The sequence below is a fragment of the Astatotilapia calliptera genome, chromosome 13 (genome assembly GCF_964374335.1).
Source record: "Astatotilapia calliptera chromosome 13, fAstCal68.1, whole genome shotgun sequence".
NCBI lineage: Eukaryota > Metazoa > Chordata > Actinopteri > Cichliformes > Cichlidae > Astatotilapia > Astatotilapia calliptera.
This window is the reverse complement of record NC_137434.1, coordinates 5,108,039-5,126,754: the sequence shown is the minus strand read 5'-3', so window position 1 is coordinate 5,126,754 and position 18,716 is coordinate 5,108,039. Positions and strand designations below refer to the sequence as shown.

The following is an 18,716-nucleotide window of genomic DNA, read 5'->3' as shown; positions in this document are numbered from 1 at the left end:
AGGTTTTTATGCACACCAAATAAATACAATACATTTGAATATGATGTAACTATGAAAATATTGAAAGCTATTTGAATGTAGGCTGTACTTGGACCAAACGTATTAGTCTGTACTGGGTGTCTGGTGTATTGTTTTTTCTGTTCACTTTCTAAATTTGTGTTATTGCGCTAATCTTTACTAATCATTTTAAAGGTAAATGCCCAGTTAATATGTCCTAAATAATGACTGAACAATGAAATTTCTGGATTTCACAGCAATCTGCTTCAGACTTGTTGAAGTGTCTTAGGTGGGAAAAGTGGTGGACTGGCCAACCAAAGTGCCATTCTTTAATTTACCTGATTATATAATGTAAATATTAAACTGATCTATTAATATGATTTCTGACTCGCTTCTCTGACACACCTAGGTACTGTAGTTCACTGATAACCGCCAATCTGACCCACTGCATGACTCAGATACAGCATTATATGGCGCTTCCGTGTCTGCCCTTTGAAAACACTCATCGATACAATTCTTCGCTCACTTATTGTATGCTTAAAACATTCAAACAGCCACTGTGGGATCAATACTAGGATTTGCACACACCACACACACAGTTACTGCTCAGGTGGTCCAGGTTTGCTTCCCGAGTTTTCCCTCAGTTCACAGCTTCAGCCTGTGACAGGGACATCACTGTCTCACTCTGATAACATGGAGCAGCTTAATGTTTAGCCCAAGACCCATGCACATGCACACACACACACACACACACTAGAGAGCTAAGAGATTACAAAGGCACAGAGACCCATATGCCGACAAGCAATGGAGACGAGTAAACTCAATGTGAGGCGAATGCGAGGTAACGATCAAGGTGAGTTATAACTGCTAATAGCATTTTAAAATGTGTAATGACTGAAGAAGAAAAAACTTGAGGTGGTGCTACCTGCCACTGCATCTTTATTTCTTCTGCACTGAGTGAAGAAGCAAAGTGATGGAGTTCAATTCTGTACAGATGGTAAATTATTACTGATTGGATTGACTGGGGAAAATAATTGACCGTGAAAGTCGCCTAGCTGATATTTATAGCAAAGTGAAAACTTGTTGAAGTCAGTCTAAGCCTTTAATTTGCTAAGTAGGGCTATTAGCCTGTTAATCCACACGAGAGGCTGTCAGCTGTGCTGCATGGCCTGAGAATGAGCGAGTGAATTCATTTTGAACTTGTAATAATGTAAAGAACAAAATTCAACAAACTTTTCTTTCTCTTAAAATTTTATGATTTTTTTTTTTTTTATCTGGACAGGAAAATGCTGGCAAGAGAGATTAATGTTAAACACGCTGTTTAATATATTAATAGACTTAACAGCCTTCGACACCCGTTCAAGAAATTATGAAAACAGGATTTATTGCTCAGACTTTACAATTTCATGAAAGAGAGCGTTGAATAATGTAATTAAAAGGAAGGGAAATGTCTTTAAAACAGACTTTTATCCGTAAATAATCTGATTACTTTTCAGAGCAGGAAGCTATTTCCATCTATGGTTGAAGTAATTTATCGTTTCATTTTTTTCTGATTTTGATCATCTTACTTTACATCCATGAAAAACAAAAGAGTGAGAGACATAACCCATAATCCAGAGACATTATGAGAAAAAAACGTGGCACAGAATAGTTTGTTGAAATCAGTAAACTTCTTAAGTTTGGTTTTTAATAGTTGTATTAACATTTACAAATGTAAATCATCTCGATAAAATTTATAATACAAAAGCTTGAACCTTCCACAAAAAATGAGAAAATAGGAAGTGAAAACTAAACTATAGTCTTTGAACTTTGGTTAATTAAGGCTAGCTGTTACCCCCAGCTAACGTTAATATTTTGTAAATATTGTTTTCTGATGTTTACTTCGACATATTTTACATTTAATTTGTTTCACAACCTAAATATTAATTTTCAGTGATATTTCTGACCAGGCAGCATCTTCCTTTAAAACCTCATTTCAGTCCATGTAGCACATACGTGTGTGTGTGTGTGTGTGTGTGTGTGTGTGTGTGTGTGTGTGTGTGTGTGTGTGTGTGTGTGTGTACATATATATTCGTATTTGTATGTGTAAATGCAAGTATGTGTACGTGTACATAGTGGTTTGCTCTATATGTCTGAAATAAAGATACAATAACAATATATGTAATACTGTACATTCAACCTACAGGCTGACTGAACATTGTAGAACAGCTGGAGACGGGGGGGGAGTTAGTCTGACACAACCCAAAACTAACGTAAAGCAATTATTATAATTTTTATTTTTATTCTGTACAAATTATTTCAAATAAAAACACTTTATGGCCAATTGGCTGTCAAAGTCTTGTCTGTGCACAGTAAACATTAGAAGTGAACTGAATTTATTAGGCTGACAGGTAGACAGACAACTCTAAGAAAAGGGTGCCCCAGGCAAAGAAATAGTCTGACGGCTTTTTTAATATTTGAACTGTTGAACAAATGAAACAAATAGAAGTTCATACCTCTGACAGCACTAGTGCCGAATTCAATTAAATGTTTCTGTCAAATCACAACAACAGGCACCTCTAGTTACTTTGCATTATAACGTGAAACCCTGCAAAAACAGAGAGAAATCAGTTGAACAGTCTTACTGCTAAGCTGAGCTAAATATCTGGATGCCCTTAATATTTACAGCAAAGAAATGAGAGCACTCATCTAATTTATTCTCATCATTTATTAGCCCAGGCTTAATCTGTTTACTCTAAACTATTAAAAATCTTTGAAAAGTTATTTAGAAAACTACACATATTAAATAGTTTAAGAAAAGACGAAAACGCCTCGTCTGGGGATCCTCAGCCCTTCCCATGAAGGTGGCACGGATGCCCCTCCGGTGGTCCTCGTTGGGCTCTCGCACTCTGAGGCCTCTGGATGTCTGGAGCCTGGATCTCCTCCATGCCTGCTTCATGCCCTGGGGGACGGGGCTATGGCTCCCTACATCCTCTTGCAGACCATTACATGTGGAAACCATTTGAATACAAGCGCGCTGATCCACACAGGTGTGCACACGCATGATCACTGTTCGTAGACTTAAATTACACCTTTCTTGGCTGCTACTTCAAAGCACATTGTGCGCTGTCTGTCCTGTGTGCTGCACAACAAAATTGAATATTTAGTATTTACTGCTGTTTACACTTAGCTAGATTAATGCGATGGTGTTGTGTTTAGTATGTTGCTTTGGGTTTTTTTGCTTGTTTTCTATTCTTTCTCTCTCAACAGGTGATCCAGGAGATTTTTCTTTCTCACTGTCCCTCTCCCCTTCTGTTCTTCTTTTCTTTCCTCTTTCTTTCTCCCTTTCCTATCCCTCACTCATGTCTGTCCCGTCTGTAACAACTGAAAATAAGAAAAGAAAAAAAAAAGAAAAGACGAAAACATCCAGTAATTTCTGTCTCTTTTTGACAGGGATTGTTGAAAATGACTCCCCAGCAGAACCACATGGCAGCAGCTCTGTTCGACCTGTTTCTGCTCTTGTTCGTCTCTACGTGTATGCGCTGCATGGCTGCCTCTGCGAGGTGGCCTTCACTGCTGTGTGGGACTGGTGCAGCACCCAGGACAGGAGGCTGGCAGGCCACAGCAGTCTGTGGGCGCTGCCCATGTATGCCACAGCAATCTATCTCATGGAGAGGCTGAGGGCCCTGATGCTCGCTCAGAATCACCCACTGACTGTGCGGCTCGTGCTCTACACTGTTTTCATCTACCTGTGGGAGTTCAGCTGGGGTGTGGGGCTTAGTTTGTTGGGAGCCTGTCCATGGGACTACTCAGGCCATAGGTACAACCTGAGAGGACTGATAACTCTGGACTATGCACTTCCCTGGGCTGTGGCTGCATATATAGCAGAACAGCATGTGATCAGGCACACTTTAAGAATAAGACTGCATAACTGAACCGCTGTTGTGACGATCTGGACTCATGTGCTTCCAAAACACTTGATTAATTAATTTCATATTAATTATATTAAAAGTAACTATTCTGTTGTTTTTAGCAGTATAATAAACCTGACTGGGAAAGTACATTAAAGGAGTAGTCTTGATTTTGGAAAATAAGATAACAAAAAGTCTCTACACAAAGCCACAGATATGAATTAGCCTGGACACTTGGAAAAATAAAATATTATGAAGAAACAGCAGGTGTAGTTTTATAGTAAAGTGAATAAAAACAGAAAGAATGATCAACAATGAGCTTTGAACTATTGAGAAAGTGAAGCCAGCTTTCTTAAATCCTTTGATCTTTTCCCAAAGGATTATTCACACTAAGCTAAAAGAATCCAATCGCTTAATACAGTCAACACTCACCTTTTTATATCTTTGCTTTAAGAAGCAGTTTTACTTTAAACGTTTAGCCTCATTGAAAGTAGAAGAAACTCCAGCAATCTATTCTCTCAATGCAACATAAATACTCTTCTCTTTGTAGCTTCAAGGCCAAATTCATGCACGTAAGCGTACAAGGAACTCTCCAATATTTCATCCTTTAAAAAGATTGTTTAAAACAGCTTGTACCGATTTGCAATGAGGAAGTTAGTGTATGTATTTTTTTTTTAAAAAACCTGAACAATAACAGCACACGTGGTTCAGCACTTTTATGCACATTACACAAAGGCAAACATAGATTTACGCTCTGTCTATGCAAGACAAGACACAAGCCTATTTAAGTCTCCACAGATAACGTGTCCTGCAAAGTAGTAGATGGGAGCAAAAATTAAACAAACAGTGAGAATAAAAAACAGGAAATGTCCACAAATGTAGCTAAATGCTGAAAAGTAAGTGTCAGACCAGAAACCAGTTAGTCAAAAACACAAACACGTACCTTGCGTTGTGCGTTTAGCCCTGTACATTTGGCTGTGCTGTGATTGGTGCCTTCCTGGTAACATTTTTTGCTGGTGCATCTAAAGCAGTAAAATTCTGAATTCAAACAAGCTCAAATTTCAGCACTGGGGGTAAATAAAATAGTAGACAAAACCTAATAAGTGGGCTTTAAATTATCTTCATATATGACAATAACATCATTAAGCTTACGCACTGCCACCCCCAAAGTATCTGGAACAATTCAAATCTTTATTGAAAGGCTCTTTCAGACTGTCGACCGAAGGCTAATTACACTGCTGATTTATAAAGTGTCACCAGTTCTTAAATGTCAGCTTTGTAAGAGACTACATGACAAATGTAGGTGGTTGAAAAGCAGAAGACAAGTACTCAACCAATCAGAAATGTCCAGCGCAGCAAGCTCCACACCCATAGTTCCCATTACTTATTAATACATATTGTCCCACCTAGCTGGAACGTTTTATTGCAGGGCAACGTTCCTGGATCTTAATTTATAGCTTACGCGTCCATGGGAAAAGTGTAGTGAAAACAATTCAGAAAATGTTCATTAAAAAAATATTTGTATTTGTTTTTTTAGTCTGGGTGCCATCGATAATTATGACTGGCATCTCACAGCCAAATATGCTTTGAACTCATTTACAGTCATTTGTGCATTACTGGGGGAAATCCCGTACTCCATTAAACAGTGGTGATTAAATAGGAACCTGGCAGTTGGCACCTAACAGCAGTGTCATCTGACAACAAGGCTGCGTTCCTGATACTCGTTGAAACTTGTGTTTTTAAGTCCTTTGAGCCACTGGGACTGAAGTTTATGAGTGACAGTCATCTTGCAAGGAAAGCACATAATGTTATTTCTGTAGATATTTATTTATTTTTCTCTCAGCACTCACATACAATTACATCTGATGGGAGAGTACAGCTTTCACGTTCTTTAATCACTTTTATTGCAGGGTTTACATCCTTTAGTCTTTATGTGTTAGTCCATGAAATGCTTCTCAGTGAGCAGGACAGCGGTTTCTAATACAGATGTGACTTAGAGTTCATGCTTGGATTGAGGAGTATTTAATGATTGAGGGTATCGATTAATACAGCTACAAGTAAGAAAAGTAAAAAGAAAAGTATCCATAAATAATTTTTACATGAAGATTTACTCACTTTTCAGAGCAAGAAGTTATATTCATTTATGGTTGTAATACTTTAAAATGTAATTAATTTTCTCATTTTAATCATCCTCTGCTATCCGGGGGGAAGGAAACAAAAGAAAAGAGAGTGAGACAACACAAAAATCAGAGACATTTTAAGAAATGAAGGTGGTTGAAATCTATAGGAAAACCTCACAGCAGCAATGAGGGTAACAGAAGGAAAAGGCTTTGCTAAGACTTTATTTTAGACCTAAAAACACTTGCTGTTGTGTCTTTCTTAATATCAAATTTTCCTTGTAAATTTCTCCATACTGTTTTGGTGACCAGGGAAATGGTATGACATAGAGGTTACTTATATTACAAATATATGTAAATTTTGGGGTGTGATGCTTAAATTAATTTGTTTTTACATCTATTTTTGTATAAAATAGGTTTTTCATGAACACAGCAATGTAATGCCTCACAGTACTAAATTGAGAAATCACATCATCATTATGTCTTCCTGCAATCTTCTACATGACGAGAGGAAAGAAAAATATGAAACATGGTTTTCTGTTTAGCCTGCAGTTGCGTTACAGTTGCACTGGACGTAGCGCAGTAGCATTTACCATCAGGTGTGCAGTTGTACTAAGATGTGCAGGGAATAGACAGGGTGGAGCAGTCTACAACGGAGGAGTGGAAATACCAACATTACTTTTATTTTCATTGCATAAAAACACAGGAGGGTGATGGTAAAGTACAAATTGTGTCCAGGACAGAAACAGCCACACTGTACTGCTAACACAACATCAGGTCTTTGCAGACATCTACACAAACAACGTGCCAGCACAGAGCCAGCGGAGACACATCTTATTTACCACCATGTAACAAAGTGAGTGATGAGTAGTCAAGCTTAGAGCGCTGTAGCATTCATTTTAGAATCACAGTGGCAACACTTTGAAGTCTATGTGGTGGTTTTCCACTTTGTTTTGTGTTCAAATGTAACCTTAAAAGAAAAACTGCTCTTTTTAAGAAAAGGATTTATCTTATTATCTGGGACTGTAGCCGAAGGTTCATACTGGTAACTGGTAATTATGTCACAGTGTATTTCAGGACATGCTACTGAGCAACATGAAAGAAATATAAAAACAAAAAGCAGCATAACAAATTACTTTTTACTGGGAAGTAATCAAATTCATTTCTTTTAAGTAATTGTAAAAGAAACACTAGATATGACCGTAATGTTATTAAACTGAATTAATTTGGTTACAAAAATCCAAACAAAGCATTGGGTTTGGCTCCGAAACTGTCAGCCTGCTGGTTGACGTGAACAGACAGCCTGCTAAGGAGTCAAATTCCTGTTAGCTCGCTGTATCAGTTCACCTCCATGCACCTCCACCTAAAAGGTTTTTGAAACAGCAGCAGGTTCTACATGTCAGTTTTGTAAGAAACTACGCAAAACATGTAGGTGGCTATGAAGCAGTTCGTTGGAAAAGTTCATCTGACAACAGTGTTATGTTCCCGATACCTGTTGAAACTTGTGTTTTTAAGTCATTAGAGCCACTAGAAATGCAGTTTATGAGTAACAGCCAACTTACAAGGAAAAGACAAATGCTCAGACATGAGGATGTTTTTATTTATGCATTTTACTCACATAAAATTACATGTAGTGATTGATGAATGCGAGAATATAGCATCATTTTGTAATTGTTTATTAATACTGTTTACCCTTACTAAATGGTCTATGCTACTTACTGTATTTGTTTTATACATAAAACACTTTCAGTTGTTCGAGCTCATTTAAAGAATTCGTGCTCCCCTCCCAGCATATGTTTCAATGCAGGTGTGATTTGACGGTTGATGCTTAAGGTCTCTTCCTCTCTGGGTTTTGGATCACAACCAAGGCGACAGTCCCCTCAGCTCTCTGCCACTGGTATCTACGACAGAGAAAGTCACTGCATGCAAAACCACACTGGAAACCCTGGAGAGTTCACTTTCAACACTTTTGATCCAATAATTTGTACACTCAGTGAAAGAGTTTGTGATTTACTGACAACTTGATATTGACTTACTGGCTCTGCTCGGGAATGAGCAAACTGTCTCCTGCAGGAAGACTGAACTCCTGCTCGTTCATAGTCACTGTGGAAGATCCCTCCTAAGAAAGAGATGTAGAAGAGGAAGGGAGATTTACATGTGCGTCCAGGGACAGACTGTTGGGACAGACTCTGCATACATACCAACTGCCAAACCCACACATCAGTTTGGGGTGTTGTCATCTCTGTGAGTCCAGGTCCGAACACCATCGCCTGTTGGGGAGGCAGTAAAAAGAGTCTTGTTTATCACTATCATTACCTACAACACGTCTAGTCTCCTGTTATTTCAACAATAATTATACCTTTGACTTGTACTTTTAGTATCAAAACATCCTTTCTGCCGGATAGACCGTACTATACAGTTGTGGTCAGAAGTTTACAGACACTCATCATGGGCATGTAACTTTGTCATAGTAATTTTGTTCCAGTAGTTTCCAGGTCAGGGTAGGCTTGTGCCTTTGTGGCCCCTGGATTGTCCCTGAAAGTCCGAGCCAATACCCTCTCATGTGAGGGAGACAATTTGTGTCTTCTTGTGGTGGCACACACATTAAACCTGTACTTACAAATATTTATTTAAGGTGTGATCTTGCAACCTACAGTTACTTAGTGCTTTCAAACAAATCTTGTTTATACTGGCAAATAGAAACAACCATTGCCAGCAGTCAACCACGATCTCTGACAAGAAGCTGGTCTTCAAGGACACTGCAGAACCTTCAGGATTGCTTATTAAAAGAAATAAGTGAACGTATGTTTATATTTGAGTGTGTTTGTACACGTTTGACCCTGCATGGATTTAAGAAACCAAAATTGTAACTATATATGAGTGCAGGCCTAAATGAAATGTTTTACTGAAAATGGCTGAAAAAAACCCTGATCAACCATCTCATATATGATCATTACCTGACACTAGGTTTCTTACCTCAGTCTCAAACTGAGCTCCGAACATGTCGATGGGCCTGCCATTCCCCAAAGACGGCCTCTGTTTTTCCAGCCAGTCTTTGAAGGAGAAGGGCGTCATCACGTTCATGGTGTTCAGCTGGAAAGGAGGTTCCCTGAAGACTTCATCTATCCATCCAATAATAAACATTGACACCAGCTCAAAGTTTACAGGGACTTACAATTTCTTCTGAACAACTCACTTGGATCAGGTTTTCCTGTTTTGCACTGCTTGGATGCCATGAACCTGAAAGTAAAATACAGTCAAGTCAACATACTTAAAAGAAAGAGCATGATCTGAGTATGACTTGTAAAGATGAAAAGATGCCTTACTCCTTGATTATTGGCACCAGCTGGGTTCCTAGATCCTGACAGTAGAACCATTTTTCAAATAGGATGTCAGTGGTGTTGTCTACATGGTACCTGAGAGCACAAATACATGCTAACATAAAAATCTGTTTACAGGACAAATGTGTTTCACTAAGATCTAAGACTCAATTCAATAACATTGTTATTTATCTATTGTAGGACCCTACAATAAAACTGAACAAATCCAAGGCATCACTTAACATTTATCATTTATATATAAAAAATGTAGCCAGTGGTGTAAATACATATCATTAAAGGTTTATTTGTTCAAATAATTAATCATTAAGCAAAATGTGCTGGGTATAATCTGAAGTATACCAGTCCCATAAATTTTATTTGACCAGATTCAATAAAGTTAGACATTTTACATTGTACTTATTTTTGTTCTTGCTTGTACTTGAAAATTGATTAATTAATTAAAGTAGTTTAAGTCATACATTTTTATGAGTGTAGTTTTAAGTCTTACTTAATACAGCATGCTGTCTATTTAGTAAATGATGGTCCTGTATAGAGAAAAACAGACAGTAAGGAGAGTATTTGTAGAGCAGGGGTGTCCAAGTCCAGCCCTCCAGAGCTACTATCCTGCAGCTTTTAGATGCAACCCTACTCCAACACAGCTGAATCAAATGATTGGATTACCTCCTCAGCATGGCATCAAGGTTGGCAAAGGCCTGATAACAAGCCATTCATTTGATTCTGGTGTGTCGGAACAAGGATGCATCTAAAAGCTGCAGGACAGTAGCTCTGGAGTGGTAGTAGGACTGGAGTTGGACACCCCTGCTTTAGAGTATAGCCGGGTTGTGATTTATGGAGGGTCAGGAGTGCCAGAATGAATTAATTAGCAATACCATTAAATTATTAATTAAATGTTTACTAAATTAATTAAATTTGGAATTTATTAATTACATAAATAATTAATTTACTGCCTATTCATTTTATTCAAAACATGTAATAATTTATTTATTTATTTCCTATTCTAATTAATTAATGACATGTTTAATTAATGAAATTATATATTTAATAGGGGTGCAACGATACTCGTATCGATGTTGAACCGTTCGATACAGTGCTTTCGGTTTGGTACGCATAAGTATCGAACAATACAAAATTTTTTATTTATTTTATCAACTTTTCTTTTGACGATGCTGTCTGTGTTGAGCGCTCAGTCGATCTGCGCTCGACAGTGCGGAGTAGTCGAACACAGATTCACTGAGAGCAGCGCAAGCTAGCAGGCAGAAGTTAAGCTCACCTTGCAACATGGCAAATTGAACCTCCCCCACCCTCATTCAGATCTGGCGTTTGGAATTATTTTGGTTTTCATGTGAAGTATGACCCTGAAGGTAAGCGCGTCATGGACTAAAGTAAAACAGTATGTTGGATGTGCCACGCAATGCTCAATTACATGGGTGGGAACTAGTGGTTAGCGCAGTTAGCTTGTTAACGTGTTGACGCCGTCCAGCCCCACGCACGGGGCGGTAGCTCGTTAACAGAGATTTGCCGTGTTGTGACGTTAACGTCATTTCAGATTAACGCTGACAGCACTAGTGGGAACACAACGAATATGACTGCACATTTACTCCGACATCATCCTAGTGCAAAGACAAGTGGAAGCAAACAAAAACAACAAGCACGCATGCTACAAACTTTACCCGAGTCATTTAGACAGCCGTTAGCACATGATTCTCCTTATGGGGACCTGATATGTTTAATATGCTGCTGAGAATATGGCCCAGAAGAAGCGGATAGTATAGCTTTTATTTTGGAAAGAGACATTTCTCTGTAATAAACTCTCTTTTCCAAAGATGAGTGATTTCTCGATCAGATACTTATTTTTTTCTTACTTTGTTGTTTCAGCAACATTAAATTTAAAAACTGTACTTTTGAGTTAAAATATATATTTATAATTTTAATAAATGACAAATTAAAAAAGCATGAACATTTTTTTTGTATCGAAAAAATATCGAACCGTGACACCAAAGTATCGAACCGAACCGTGTGTATTGTTGCACCCCTAATATTTAATTGTGTATTTATTTAATGATTTTGGCACTCCTGGCCCTCCAATTGACATGGGGACTGTTAAATCCCCAAAATGCTGCTGCTGTAATTTGATTATGTTGTCAGATTTGAATTTGATTTTATTTGTTGTAAAAATGTAAATTTGTTACATACTTACAAGGTAAACATTCAAGTTTACATCGAATCTGGTCAAATAAAATATATTTAACTGGTTTACAGTTTATACCACACGTTTCATTACTGATCTTTGAAAAACCTCTTTTTATGTCAGCTGAGTTTTAATTAAACTTATTGCCTCGTGTTTATGAGGGCAAAGAATCTTTTCTTCTTAAGTGTCCTGTCATGTTTATGACCATTCATCATTTTTCTGTTGTCAACAACTCTCTAAGAAAAAATGCAGAAAATCGAAACTGCCACAGCAGTGAACCTCAGGCAGTCGGTTTCAGTGAGCAGTCTTCTCCTTTCCATCACCAAGCCCACGGTGTTAGCCTGCCTCTGGGGGGAGTGAGGGATCCGAGCTGGCAGCAGAAACATCTAGAATTTGAGACAAAAAGTAGTGGAATGCACAGTGAAGCAGATTCACCTGAGATAAAGCTTATTGCACAAGCTTGCTGTGCTTCCTTATTTCTAATCAGCAGAGAGCGATGGGAACTGGAGCAGAAAAATAGTTTCCAGGAGGGTTTAGTGCAGTTGTCTATCTCAACCAGCATTTCACTATTATGTATAAAAAAAATTTATTCCTGTTATGAAAGATGACCAAATAATTTCTATGTTCTCTGTTAAATAAGTATCTTACTACAAATTTAGAGCTAACACACTACATTGTGGGGGGCCTAAGAGACCTGGGCCCATCCCGACTGGCTGTGAGAAGAATTTTCTTAGGTCTTATCTTCAGTTACTAAATGTGGTTTTGTTTGTTTGTTTGTTTTTTTAGTAGACGGCTTTTATGACATTATCACTGACAAATTCTGACTATTCACTACAGCCTGTTTCACATTTACAATTACCTGTTAAATCTGAGCAGCACAGCGCGGTTCAGCACAATGTGAAGAAACGTTCCTCTACTTTATTTGGGCGCTGCTGTAGACGGCTCAGGTTGTGACATGGGTTACTGAACTTGTATGACTTCCTTATGTCTAAAAGATATTTACACCAGTCTCATCGGGAAAAACCCAATTGTTAACAAATTGGTTTTCGCAGGTTTTCTTCCTCCTTTTCACAGGAGGAGTATACTTCAGGGTCTGTCAGTGTAAAATGGGAGGAAGGGGCTACAGCATGCAAGTCAATGCATCAAATATATTTTCTTTTGAAAGTATAAAAAATGTGGAGAATAAATGGTTGTTCGAGCTGAAAGTTTCAGTAAAGTTCAGTGGCTCTGCAGCACTCACTCTTTCTCACTCATCTGATATTTAATTACAATCTCTTTGTTTAAGTGAATAGACGGCCTGTCTCAGTCTTCACAATTAATAATGATGGATTGGGAATTGTTTTCTTAATCTTTTCACACATGTGTAGCAGAAGTATTAAAAATAATAATCTGTGCAATTAAAAGGCCCAGACCAATTTACTCTGGACCCACCCAGAGGTAGAATCCTGCAGCTGCTCTTGCATAAACAGCTTAATTAATGCTTTTTAAAAAAGTGTTCTTTATGTTTTATGCAATTGTACAGTTAAATTCCATCTGAATGAATGAATGTGTATTTGTGCACAGCAAAGTACGAAGCAGAAACATAAAAGTTTAGAGCTTACCTCTCCCTCTTTGATGTGTACATCCTTGTGTTTACCATTTTCAATCACCTTCAGACACATGTCCCCCTTCACCTGGTAGAATAACTACTTAAAACAGAGAGAGAAAGACAAACGAAGAATGGCAGTGGGTTAAATACATGTTATAAATATTTATTTGCAGGCATCAGCAGATACTTCAGTTGTGGAAAAACGGTTAGTCACAATTAACATAAAGACATCTCAGACCAACCAGTCAAGGCTCAGTCTGGATAATGTAGTACATCAATACTGAAAGAACCAAGAGGGAGCTATAACACAGAGGGTCCCAAATGCAAGGAATCAAATGTCAATATTATGTTTAGCTTCTTGATATTTCTTAAAGGGCAGTGAATCCTTTCAGCTACTTTAGTCAAAAGTATTTCCATTGGCAGAAATGTAGACACTCCGTGCTTCGTGTTAGGAACAAAAAGATCCTACACTGATTGATCAAAATCAAAATTATTAACCTAGAGAGGACATGCTGAAAATCACATAAAAAAACAATGCAGCAGGCTAGTCTAATTTACCAAAATCAAAATTTTATTGCAGCAAATCAATCAAATGGTCCTCAGTAGTTTGTATGGACTCCACCAGCATGTATGCATGCCTGGTAATGTCAGGCATGCTCCTATTGAGATGGCGGATGGTGTCCTAGAATGTCTGGACCGGGACATCGCTGAGCTCCTGGATAGTGTGAGGTGCAACCTGGTGGCATCAGATGGTCCCAGAGGTGAGCATGGAGGCCAGTAAGTGGTAATTCTTTCATTCTCAATGAACTGCCTGGAATGTCTCACCACATGAAGCTGGGTGGGTATTGTCGTGCACGAAGAGCAACTCAGACCTTCCGTGGCCCTGTCCAGCTCTCCTAGAAAAACTGCCTGTCTCTGTGCTGGGAGACACAGCAAACCTTATGGCAATGCCACATATTGCTCTGTCATCCTTGAGGAGTTCAACTGCCTCAAGAACTACCTCTGTAGTGTCCACATATCACCTTCCTTTAATTTTTTTGAGCAGCATATTTACCACCCTGCTCATCCATGAAAACTAAAAGGTCAGAGGTGGGTAGAGCAGCAGTAGGACCCTAATAGAACAGGCTTTAATGACAAAAAAATGACAGTTACTAAGTCAGATACAGCATGAAAGGAGTAGATGGAAGGGAGGTGGGTGGCAAAGTGGCTTGCAGATGTGTAGCAACTGACAAAGCAGCTTAAATAGAGCGCCACATATAGCCATATATGTGATGTGTGGATTGTATCACTCGAGCCTTCAGCTGATATGAGTGGGCATTTCTTGGAGCTGCAGCTGACCTTTACTTCATGGCCTGTTTGAACAAACACCATGTTTAGATTTACAAACAAAGAGCTCATACGTGACTCTGATTCAACTGATTGAGTGTGATGCAGTTGGTGTTCAGCAAGAAGCATGACAACAGTCTCCAGGATGTAGGCACACGTTTCTCTCTCAGTCACTGAACAAGAAATGTATGGATAATCAAATAATCAGCCTCAATTAAAATCAAAAGAAGAAAACCCATAGAAATAATAATAATAATAATAACATTCATGAGCCAAACCAGAAGCTTATCTTCCTGTGTTATGGCATAAATATTTATGACAGTCAGATTCCTCAGACTGGCTCAGGCATTTAGTGGGTTTGGTTTTTCTTTTTTCCCACAATCTGCCAAGCGCATCAAAACTTACTGGATGGCATTTCTAATCTAATCTTTCTTCCTTTCTATTTTTAAACACAAACTCTGTTACAAGAACTGTAGTTTCCATATAATTATGTTATATTAAGAGAGTCATAGTTACTCCCGCCGTTGACTGCACTTCATTGAATTTCTTCACTTTAACATTCAGAGCATTGGGCAGAAATCACATTGCGTCAACACCCACCGTGGGCCTTCGTGATGCTTTGTTTTAATTAATATGAACCAACTTAAATTAATTAAAGCCAACAACTTTGTTTTAAAGCTTAAAATTAAATGTGCAGAAACTTGCAGCTTTCACAAAAAATCATGAGTAACTGTCAAAAAAGACAGAAAAGATCTGTATTTTTAGACCATGTCAGAAATTACCACAACACTAAAAAGGGTATCCTGAGTCATGATTCAGTATCAGTGAATGTTTAAAGTTGTGAAAGTGGCTGTCAGCTGACACACTTTATACTTTGACACAGAAGCAAAAAAACCCAGTAGCAGCAGCTGGCCAAATAGCCTAACCAAGCACTGCAACACGTGGGTGGAACTGGCCCTAAAAGGACAAATGAAGCAACTTTGCGAAAAACTGTAAGAAGCTAACTAATGTTGTCTTTTGTATTAAATTGTAGGTTCTTCTGCTTCCATGGTCCATGTTTGTTGCTGGAATGAGGGAAAAAAAGAGACTAGTCCAACTCTCACCTCCTCCCCTTCCTCTATGTGATAATCCTTCCTGGTGTTAGGGCCTCCGACAAACATGACAAGCAGCTGGGAGAAGTGCCTGAGACAAAGAGGAATTAAAATCATGTCAGTGCATGCACTGCGTGTCCTCGCAGTTCAACTGACTGAATCCCAAGTGTTCAAACTGCCACATAAATTACACATTGCTCAATAATTACAAAACTCAATTCACATTTGCAAAGAATAAAGAGTGAGAGTGTAGCTAAGAGTAAATGTGTTACTTACATGAGTTTGTTGCACACTGGGGGCAGGAAAGCATTCTGATTTTCTGCAATCCAGTGTTCCACATTGACCTGAAGAGTACTGCTGTTCATTTTGATGTGATTTGTGCTGCAGAATGTAGCCTCTGGGACTCTCTGTCAGCTGTTATGACTGCTTTAAGCAAGAGGACACATAAAGTCCAAAATGCAGAAGTGGGAGTAAGCAAATCGGGGTGGAGCACAAGGGTTAAAGGTTGTTGTTTAATAAGTAACATAATGCTGTCCTGCAGACCAAATGGAATCCTTTGCAACGTGCACAACGCCACGATGGGAGCAGTTTTTACCCAGCCTACGCTGTACAAAGGGTATTTGAGGTCTAGTTGAGGTAAAAAATTATTCTCACTCAGTTTTCTGCTTCATTGGTGGTTGTATATTTTGGTTGGGTTTCAATCAACTTGTAATTAAAGTCCGTTCCTTTAATTTTCTATTTTTATTTAAGTGAAAGCACACAAGTTACACTTATTGTGCATTTTGTGTAATCTAAAACTGTTGGGTTAATCTGACTTTAAAACAAACACAAAAAACTTGCTTAAATCATGCTACCAATTCATGTAATAAAATTAAGTTCTCTGTTCTTTCAGTGGTGTTTTTTTTTTTTTTTTTTTTTGGGGGGGGGGGGGGGGGTTGTGTATAACATGTAAAATATTTAGCATCTTCTTAAAATTCAATATAGCATAAAGGTTAAAAATCCGACCTGTATGCTCATTTCGAACCAGAAAACTGTCCTGGGGTCAGTCAGACCAATCAAACTTTTTATTTTATTTCTGGATGGATGGATGGATGGATGGATGGATGGATGGATGGATGGATGGATGGATGGATGGATGGATGGATTTGTGGATGCTGCATCCTCCAGCCTGAAGAGGAGAGGAACCAGAGGCCATTCTGGCTCATTATCAGCACACACTTCAAAAGCTACAAAACACATGGGTGTACAAACATGGTGAACAAAAAACATTGATCTAGTCAAAGTCAAAGTCAACTTTATTTGTCGATTCTGCCACATGTACAGGACATACAGAGAATAGAAATTGCGTTACTCTCAATCCCTAGATAAATAGCAAATCTACTTGGATTTTCCAACACAACCATCTATGAAGTTTACAAAGAATGGTCCAAATAAGAGAAAGCAACACTTTTCTGGGGGAAAATGCCTTGTGTGTGCCAGAGGTCAGGGGAGAAAAACCAGGCTGCTTTGTGCTGGTAGAAAGGAAACAGTAACTGAATAATCATTACAACCAAGGCATGCGGAAGAGCTCTGAACCTGACCCCAACAGGTCGCAGCAGATGACATTCTAAAGGGTTTAATAACTTTTGAGAATCAACAATGAATGAAGATGAAAGTCTGTGTGAGATATTTGGTCATGGGCAAACAATACACTGACCAATAAAAAGAGTCAGGTTTAGTCAGCCAAGTTTACATAAAGCCACAAAAACATCCACCACAAAGAAAACTGAAGTGAAAATGGTAATTTAATCTGTTCAGTATCATATCTGCTGTACAAAGTGTGCTTAGAGTTAAGACATTTAATCAACTGGTAATCACTTAACCTTCAGTATGAAAACAAAACAATTAACTATACTATTGACAATGTTTTTGATGCAAGCTCTGTCGTGTTTTCAGTGTTTTCTTGCCAAGATATGTTGAGCAAGATTCATCACAAGAGCAGTTGCTTCTTCCTTATCGTATTATATTGTGTGACTAATATATTCTTTGCTGAAGAATTATGTGACCAGTGAGCAGCAAGTACATCAGAAATTTGAAGTTCAGTGGAATATGAACAAAGAAGTCCTTCAAGTGCTGTTCAGAGATATTTAGTAAGTAAAAACCTGCCTCCTAGTGGGCCCACTTGAAATGACAGTTTTACAAGTAGCTCACATTTTTTAAACATATGCAGCAAAAAAGTATATGCTGTAAGTTATCGAGAGCATAAACAGATTTTGCTGTTTAAACGAAATTTTAGGTAACTTATCAAACTGTATATAAATGAAGACGTGTAAGTGCACACAGCCATGTGGAATGTTTTAGACAGTTAAAGTGTATTTTGTCCCAAAAAAGAGCTTGGGAACATGGTTATACTACTTCTGTTAACCCCATTCAATAAAAAGCTGCGTCTACATTTAAGGCACATTTTTTTTATCCTTTCAAATCCATCGTGCTGGTGTGCAGAGGTGTACAAAGTTAAACTACCACTGTCCAAAAACATATTAAACTCGCTGTAGATGCTTTTAAAGGAATTTCCGCCAGTTTATTCAAAGAGTGAAAGTCTGAGTTAACTCTATGCCATAAACAAAATAAGAAAAAAGAAAGAAAATACTTTTATCTATCTAGTTATTGTAACTAAAGCTATATTTTGTTGCATCTGTTATTTATTGTTTTTTTCTGTGAGACGGTCCCCCCCTCGTGGTCACAAAGGTAATAAAATATCATCCCAATACAACAGTTACGAAGTATTTATTTTGTAGACAGACTGTACATAAAGTCAGAACGCGTCTATCAATTACAATTCAATTAATATTTTTAATGTACTTTTAATTTTATGAAAACTGTTTAAGCGGGGTCATTCAATGAAGGGATAAAGACTTAATTGGTTCTCTTCCTGTGTGTTCCTTTTAACCCATCACAACCAACATTAGCTTGTGTACACTCAAATTAGTAACGTGACCTCTAATCAACGTATTATATATTTTTATACTTAGTCGTTTTGAAGCTTATTATTTATTTAAGTATTGATTATAGTTTATATGTTATTCCTGATACACTTTTTTAAAGAGAAAATTGGATGTTAGCGCTACCTGCATCCGCTCGTGTTTTGTTGGGCTCATCAGGTTCAAGCTAGGCCTCGGTGGTCACGTGATTTGTGGCC

General features: G+C 38.1%; 2 protein-coding genes across 7 annotated transcripts; one reads left to right on the top strand and one right to left on the bottom strand.

The window, feature by feature from the left end:
• Window positions 1-692: 692 nt before the first annotated feature.
• On the top strand, window positions 693-4,037 carry LOC113035186 (transmembrane protein 229B-like). Of its 2 annotated transcripts, none has more exons than XM_026190534.2 (2): window positions 693-850; window positions 3,430-4,037. In XM_026190534.2, exons 1-2 carry the CDS (start codon window positions 802-804, stop codon window positions 3,909-3,911), a joined length of 531 nt encoding a protein of 176 aa, XP_026046319.1. In that variant the 5' UTR covers window positions 693-801; the 3' UTR covers window positions 3,912-4,037. The 2 variants fall into 2 exon arrangements, with proteins under 2 accessions (XP_026046319.1, XP_080144170.1); XM_080288044.1 differs by lacking the exon at window positions 693-850 and adding an exon at window positions 863-3,026.
• Window positions 4,038-7,583: 3,546 nt separating this feature from the next.
• haao (3-hydroxyanthranilate 3,4-dioxygenase) lies at window positions 7,584-18,704 on the bottom strand. 5 transcript variants are annotated; one of them, XM_080288042.1, is made up of 12 exons: window positions 18,646-18,700; window positions 16,544-16,706; window positions 15,815-15,964; window positions 15,551-15,629; window positions 13,135-13,218; window positions 11,813-11,919; window positions 9,331-9,420; window positions 9,201-9,244; window positions 8,981-9,126; window positions 8,206-8,274; window positions 8,041-8,123; window positions 7,584-7,905 (listed from the first exon to the last, which is right to left on the bottom strand). In XM_080288042.1, exons 3-12 carry the CDS (start codon window positions 15,901-15,903, stop codon window positions 7,833-7,835), a joined length of 864 nt encoding a protein of 287 aa, XP_080144168.1. In that variant the 5' UTR covers window positions 15,904-15,964; window positions 16,544-16,706; window positions 18,646-18,700; the 3' UTR covers window positions 7,584-7,832. The 5 variants fall into 5 exon arrangements, with proteins under 5 accessions (XP_080144168.1, XP_026045268.1, XP_026045269.1 ...); XM_026189483.2 differs by having other exon boundaries at window positions 15,815-15,961; XM_026189484.2 differs by lacking the exon at window positions 16,544-16,706 and having other exon boundaries at window positions 18,646-18,704.
• Window positions 18,705-18,716: the final 12 nt, after the last annotated feature.

What these genes read in the sequence shown, in the direction of transcription:
- haao (XM_026189484.2), bottom strand. Translation starts at nt 15,903, where the DNA reads ATGAACAGCAGTACTCTTCAGGTCAATGTGGAACACTGGATTGCAGAA. An exon ending in TACACATCAAAGAGGGAGAG is followed by an intron (nt 11,920 to 13,134) that starts GTAAGCTCTAAA and finishes CTCAAATTCTAG; the next exon opens with ATGTTTCTGCTGCCAGCTCG. An exon ending in ATGTGTGGGTTTGGCAGTTG is followed by an intron (nt 8,124 to 8,205) that starts GTATGTATGCAG and finishes TCTCTTTCTTAG; the next exon opens with GAGGGATCTTCCACAGTGAC.
- LOC113035186 (XM_080288044.1), top strand. Translation starts at nt 2,954, where the DNA reads ATGGCTCCCTACATCCTCTTGCAGACCATTACATGTGGAAACCATTTG. An exon ending in AAGCGCGCTGATCCACACAG is followed by an intron (nt 3,027 to 3,429) that starts GTGTGCACACGC and finishes TCTTTTTGACAG; the next exon opens with GGATTGTTGAAAATGACTCC.